The following is a 7,500-nucleotide window of genomic DNA, read 5'->3' as shown; positions in this document are numbered from 1 at the left end:
AATTAATATGGTTTGAAACTTCAATAAAGCAAATTGGAGTAACATTAATATTAATTGACACTTAAATAAAAATTAAATTTTAAATACCTTCTACCTAAATTGACAAAAATAAATTGAGAAGCAAAAAAATAATCACAAAATAAAATTACATGAAACTGTAGGTAACATGAAGAGAGAAGGATTTCATATCTGTTTGACTTAGTTATTTCTTTCATTGAAAAACAACATTAGCATATCAAATGCTAACCGTAGAGTTGGATACGTTTAATAACAAAGAGAAAAATACCACTTAGCTATTTGTCTAAATACTATAATAAATAAATTCTTACATCCGTTTACATGAAGAGAATTATTAAAAATTATAATTTTTTTTCCTCCAAAATATTAGAGACCTGAAATACGTTCGTCACATTCTTCACGAGTTGATTAAATAATATGAATCGACCTACATAAATCAAACACAAATGGTGAATGGCCAATAACAAGACACATAACCCTAAGTATTCTTGCTGCGTCGGGGCCCATAATCAATATCTAGACGAATGACGCAACTATATAATCGCTAACCTCCATTACGAGTGTCGTGATAAAAAAAAAAACCGTACCAATGTTTAAAAGAAATTATTTTTCAGCTGATCGATATTATAAATATATTTAATGCGCGTTATAATGCACCTTTCCCGAAAATACCTTGGCAATTGTACCCTGAGCTATACGTACTCAGTAGGTACGGAGGGGGTATGGAGTATATGTTTCTAAGGAGGGGGGGGGGGTCACTGGAGTGCTACGCAGGGGGATGCAGGTCGAAGTGCTACGCCGCAAGGTCCCTTGGAGGAAGGTCCCGTCCCCATCCCCTCTCCTCATACTCCCAAGAGGTCCCTGGGCCCTCCGGGCCACACGACAATCATCCTAAAATCATGCAAGTCGAAGAAAATGGTTGCTCCTGCAACTGCTCCCACTCTCGTACCATCGATCTCCGGGTCATGACAATGATGACGACGACGACGGAACCAACTTACGAACGTTCACGAAACACGCCTTCATTACAGTACTTCGTACCTACACCATTTCATACAGTAGAACCGACATCTATCTCATCATGCCTTTGCTATTTTTTTTTTGTTTGATTGTTTTCATGTGTGTTTTCATTTGTAAGAGAGAAGCCTGAAATTAATTTCTCTAATACTTCTTAAAGTGAAAATTGAATTACTTTTCTGTGGGCGATGTTTATTACTTTACTTTTACTTTTAGGGGTTTATTTCTCGCCCTCCATCAGACACTAAAAGTCTGTTCAGGTGGGCAATGCTGTGTGAAAATAATTTCTTTCCAGTTATTATTTTGCTCTGTATCTTTCCAGTTATTTCTCTAGCATTTGTATTCAGGCTTAATAGTTTTCAGATCACAATCATAACACTTTCTAAAAAGATAAGTCTTCAAGTTTTTCTTGAAAGCTGCCACATTTTTGCTATTCTTGACATCAAGTGGAAGGTCGTTGAAGAGTCTCTGTGCAGCATAACTAAACGTTCTCTCTCCTATTACAAAGAAATTATTGCCCTCATGTCACTGAAAGATAACAAACCTCCGATATTAGTTACACTTTGTTTATGGAACTTCTTACGTTCATATGAATGCCTGTGATTAAGGCCTAAAAAGTTCATTGAAAATTTGCACGACCATTCTCTAAAAACTTGAGGGCTTAAGTTGAGGATCTGTTAAATCATTTCGTTTCGTTTCACTCGAGTAGGTGGCTTCATACTCTTAGTAAAACACTCCGATACGAAACCTATTTAAATATTCTATCCATAATACAAAAAGTGAAATTTGAGGAAATCCTTTCCCTATTTCTCTTGGGAAGTATCTCTATAAGAAACAACTAGGTATCTAAATCTATATAAATTAAATCAAATCTCTCGTCTAAATAAAAATCTACTTGTAAGCAGGTAGTAAACATTGAAATTGGAATCTTTAAGGCCCCCTTCTAGAATTCTTGGACTGAGAAGATTAAAGCAATGCATAATTAACTTTATTGCATTAGCTTTTGTACAAAATAACTTGTCTATTTTTCATTAATATAATTTTTTTTTCAGTCTCCAATAGCCAGTAAGCTGTGATGGTATAGTCTCAAACCCTCAATTGTAATGCCATGAAAAAAATATGTATATAATGTCACATTAAAATCTATATTAAACTTAAATTTTTTTTATAAAAAGTAATTAAAAATAGATATTACTAAAAGTAATCTTTCTTTTCACCAGTTAGTATCTTAAACATGATTGATGTATGTATCAGATATCACCCAGAAATTATTAATTTTCGGGAGAAATTAGCTCATAGCTGACCATTGGTTGTCATAGGAACTATCACTATTATTACTATTAAATGCTAAGCTACAACCCTAGTTGGATAAGCAAGATGCTATAAGCCCAGGGGCCCCAACAGGGAAAATAGCCCAATGAGGAAAGGAAATAAGGAAAAATAAAATATTCTAAGAATAGTAACAACATTACTTGGGAATGATTGTGACTTAATTGCTAAATAGCGGGTTTCCTTTTCATATTGAAAATTCCATATAAAATAGATTCCGTGATAATCAGCTTCATAAAAAATTTCCTTTTAAGTCTTCGGTAAAATGTCAACATCATAGCAAAAGTTTTCTTTTATATCTCCTTATATCATTACATGAAAAAACTTATGGAAAATGACGGACCTATATCGCGTTATACTTAGGAGCACGTGAGGTGAAAAACGATTATTATAGTGGAGTGGTTCCTAGTAAGAAGTCTGTTCTAGGTGTGGCAGATTATGTTCCTAGTAAGAAGTCTTCTAGGTGTAGCAGATTCTTTTCTTCCATAGAAGTCTCTAGGTGTGACATATTCTGTTCTTAATTAGAAGCGTTTGAGAAAGCCATTAGGTTGTAGCTAATAGGCAAAGGGAATGCAACTAAACTTTATTAAACAAACATTGATTTTATATACTAGGACATGCCGGCAAAAACGTCACAAAAATTGAAACATAAGCTAGCATGATTATATAGGTTCGTTTATCATCAGTGTAGGGAAGATCGAGTGTTAAGACAAAAAGCAAAACTGTTAGAGTACGAGCGTGTATAAACACTTTCGGTACATGGCTCCCCCCCCTAAAAATGACATACATGTGAAATAGGGCGGCCTGCTTTAGAGAGGCGTACCATAGGAGGGTCATCTGGCAGTAGATATGCAAGTTTTAGGCGATCAATGGAGACCCAGTCTTCTTTGCCACGAATATTAATAAGAAAACCTTCGGCGTACGATGGATCACGAGGAAAGGGCCCGTGTATTAGCAGGGGCTTTATGGTGTCGCTGTGCATGAAAACGTACATTGCTGAGTGCAGATCAATCTGTATGTGTTGCTTCGCTGGGGGCTTGTAAGTCTGGTGCCAAGGAATAAATTTCCCGACAACATGACATAGGCGCTGGATATTACCAGAGGAGGTTGTCGACGGAAAATATTTGGCAGGAACGACCAATGGGTCACCATAAACTATTTCAGCAGCTGAGACATCCAGGGTGTCTCTAGGAGTGGTTCTTAGTCCCAGGAGGACCCAGGGAAGATGAGTAAACCAGTTGGAGTCATTGCAGCTGGACATCAAAACTGCTTTGAGGGCGAGATGAAAACATTCAACCCTTCTAATGGTAGCAGGATTGTAGGCAATTGTCTGATGTAGGATGATGCTCAGTAGATTCGTTAATGATGCCTAAAATTGAGAGGTAAAGGTGGCACCCCTGTCAGAAGTCATATGCTCAGGGATACCGAATTTTTCTATCCATCCTGAGAATAAGGCAGATATACACGAGGCGGATGTTGCAGTTTCCATGGGAATGGCTTTAGGCCAACGAGTGGTGTGGTCAATGACGGTAAACAGGTAACGATGTCCTTGTGATATGGAGAGAGGACCTACTACGTTGAAGTGATTGAGGGCAAAACGACACTGAGGTTGTGTAAAGGTGCCCACTCCTAAATCTGTGTTTCGATGTACTTTTGAGGTTTGGTATGAAGTACATGCGTGACCTAATCCTTAGCATCCTTAGTAATGCCATGCAAAATGAACTTTGTCTTCGGTAGCTGTGAAGTGGATTAATGCGCGGGATGTGAAAGGCCATGAATGAAATCAAACACCAACCGGTACATGCGAGCAGGTATCCATGGTCATGGTCTACTAGTACTGACATCACAGAGGAGGATGGCACATCTTTTCATTGTCGTTAATGATGCCTAAAATTGAGAGGTAAAGGTGGCACCCCTGTCAGAAGTCATATGCTCAGGGATACCGAATTTTTCTATCCATCCTGAGAATAAGGCAGATATACACGAGGCGGATGTTGCAGTTTCCATGGGAATGGCTTTAGGCCAACGAGTGGTGTGGTCAATGACGGTAAACAGGTAACGATGTCCTTGTGATATGGAGAGAGGACCTACTACGTTGAAGTGATTGAGGGCAAAACGACACTGAGGTTGTGTAAAGGTGCCCACTCCTAAATCTGTGTTTCGATGTACTTTTGAGGTTTGGTATGAAGTACATGCGTGACCTAATCCTTAGCATCCTTAGTAATGCCATGCAAAATGAACTTTGTCTTCGGTAGCTGTGAAGTGGATTAATGCGCGGGATGTGAAAGGCCATGAATGAAATCAAACACCAACCGGTACATGCGAGCAGGTATCCATGGTCATGGTCTACTAGTACTGACATCACAGAGGAGGATGGCACATCTTTTCATTGGGCTTCTACCCAGGCGTTGTAATCTAATCTCAGGGGAATAGCAGCCAATGTGTTTCTTGACAAGGTGTCAGCACCGTATTCACTTTCACAGGGACGTGTTGAAAGGTGCAATTGTATTCAGCTATGCCAGAGAGCTATCGGCGTTGATGGACAGACCCGGCGTCAGACAGTTGAGTGAAGGCGTGCACCAGAGGTATATGGTCCGTGTGAATAACGAAGGGCGTACCTACTAAGAAGTGGTGAAAGTGATAGACAGCCAAATCCACGGCCAGCAATTCACGGTCATAAGTAGCGTAGCCAGATTTCACCTTGGACAGTTTCCTACAGAAGAAAGCCAATGGGCAGGGCAAGCCGTTGATCACCTACTCGAGTATTGCACCAATAGCGATGTCGCTGTCACTGATGGAGAGAAGAAGAGGGGCATGTGGTATGGGAAAAGTGAAAGTAGCAACAGTTGATAAGGCATTCTTTGCGTTGCATAAGGCCGCTTCCTAAACAGGGCCACAACTTCAGGTCTTTTGGCTTGCCCTTGAGTGAGGCATGGGGGGGGGGCCCAAGAGTGGTGGTGATAGCTTGCGGAAACTGTGATATAGTTGATCATGTCCAAGAATTATTGCAGTGCTTTGACGGTCAAGGGCGTGGGGAAATTCTGAATGGCTGCTACCTTCTCAGAGAGGGGGTGGACTCCTTTACGAGTGATGCAGACCCCTAAGAACAATACTTCGTTGGCGCCAAAGGTACATTTGTAGTACTGGACTACAACGCTGTTCTGTCATAGGCAGTTGAGAATGATGTGTAGGTGACATAGTTGTTCCTTTTTGGAGAAAAGGAACACAAGGATTTCGTCCACGTAACATTTACAGAGGGGGAGGCCCTTAGGATGCCATCAATGAGGCATTAAAGAGTTCACAGAATTACGAAGGTCAAAACAGGAGTAATTGAAGGTGTATGTACCAAAGGCAGTGGTGATGGTGGCCTTGGGGATGTCTTCTGTGTTCATGGACACCTGATAATACCACTTCAGGAGGTCGAGTGTGAAGAAAATGTTTGCTTTGTGCATGTAGGAGGTCACATCAGCGATGTTTGGGTGGGGGTGGTGATCCGATTCTGTCTGCATATTCAGGGGGCTTAAGTCCTTTTGGTAAAGGCACATTCTTTCATTTCGGCAAATGTTTGTTTAACAGCTAACAAACGATCACGTGCCAGACGCCTGAATCTGGCAAACATGGGGGACCCTGTCGTCTCTCACGGAAATTCCAGAATCTGCGACACCTTGAGCCAGCTTCATGCTACGAATGCACTATATTATAGGTTCAAATATAATCTCCTGTGTTGGTAGAGGTATGATCATAGATTTAGTCTATAGGCTTTCCGTAATTAAATTTTTTATTTCTATATAGGCTCCATCAAGGTTTACATACATATTTAGACCTTGGGTCCTATCATCTAGTTTTTCCTAGCTGTGGTTAATATTTCTTTCACGTAATTTAAGTTCTTATGTTGCCCAATAATACTTTTATTGCGTTTATCTATAGTATATCTAATGCAACTTATTGGGGCATTGTGCAACACCCCCTCCCCATTCCACATCGTGAATGTCAGACGTTAATTCAATGTGGATGACTTTGGTCACTATACTTCCAACGTCTTAACTTTTTGATCATTTCATTCATCAAAATCTCAGTCAAAGTGCAGAAACAATGTAGATCTAGCATAGCAGAAGTTGTTGCATTTCAGGTTTTCATTTGAGCGGCTCCCCGAAGTTTTGGATGATGGCCTCTTCAGAGCATAGTGGTTATGACTGATGATGCTAGTGATCTACTTAGTGTTGCTAATTATTGAAGATTGCATTTAGTGAAGGAGAATGATATTCTAGAGACTCATATAAGTCATATGGGTTACAAATAGCAAACGATCTCGAACTTATTCTTTCCGATTGTTCCTTCTGCAAGGATCAAACCATATCATGTCTGATAGTTGAAACCACTGTTCCTTATTTGTGAAAACTGTTTGTAGGGGTATGCATAAAAAATTTATCTCTTCAAAATACTCCTTTTTTGCTATACCTCTTTGGGAAGCATTATGAATTTTGATATTCATACTTCCTTCCTGCTTAATTTTTGACAAATGCTTCATAAGGTGAATTTCTTCACTCAAACCCGAGAAGAGATTTCCTCCACATTTATCTAGCAACTTTTTGTCGTTGAGGCAAAAAATCTTCAAAGTTATAAATTTCAAACACCCTACCCTACCTAAACAATTTACGAGCAAAAGAAAACACCTTTACTACATATGAACCAGAGGCCTATCACATATTTTTTTATGAATAGAATCAATAAAACTATCAGCTCTACCCTACAGAATATGAATCTGCATGGGTATTTCTGTTTAGACAAGTAACGACGGAAATCTTGTTTTTAAGATAATACCTGAAAAAAAAAAATTGGTTTCGATGGAAGTTCTTAGAGTTGGGGTTTTTAGCCCAAACCCTTGTTCGTGACTCTACTGGGGTGGACTATAGTCAATTTCTTTTAGCGATGTAGATTTGCACCGACTCGCAGCGGTGCTCTTTTAGTTGGAAAAGTTTCCTGATCCGCTGATTGGTTGGACGAGATCATTCTAACCAATCAGCGATCAGGAAACTTTTCCGAGCTAAAAGGGCACCGCTGCGAGTCGGTGCAAATCTGCCTCGATGAAAGAAATGGACTATAGTGGGAGATAGTCTGGCATTAAATGCAGTCTCA

General features: G+C 39.6%; 1 protein-coding gene across 1 annotated transcript; it reads right to left on the bottom strand.

Moving 5' to 3' along the window:
- Positions 1-3,136: 3,136 nt before the first annotated feature.
- LOC137654205 (uncharacterized) lies at positions 3,137-4,189 on the bottom strand. Its single transcript, XM_068387841.1, has 2 exons — positions 4,160-4,189; positions 3,137-3,733 (listed from the first exon to the last, which is right to left on the bottom strand). Exons 1-2 carry the CDS (start codon positions 4,187-4,189, stop codon positions 3,137-3,139), a joined length of 627 nt encoding a protein of 208 aa, XP_068243942.1.
- Positions 4,190-7,500: the final 3,311 nt, after the last annotated feature.

This window comes from Palaemon carinicauda, chromosome 15 (genome assembly GCF_036898095.1).
Source record: "Palaemon carinicauda isolate YSFRI2023 chromosome 15, ASM3689809v2, whole genome shotgun sequence".
Classification (NCBI taxonomy): Eukaryota; Metazoa; Arthropoda; class Malacostraca; order Decapoda; family Palaemonidae; genus Palaemon; species Palaemon carinicauda.
Note: the sequence above shows the minus strand (reverse complement) of the source record. Positions and strands in the feature narration are given on the sequence as shown.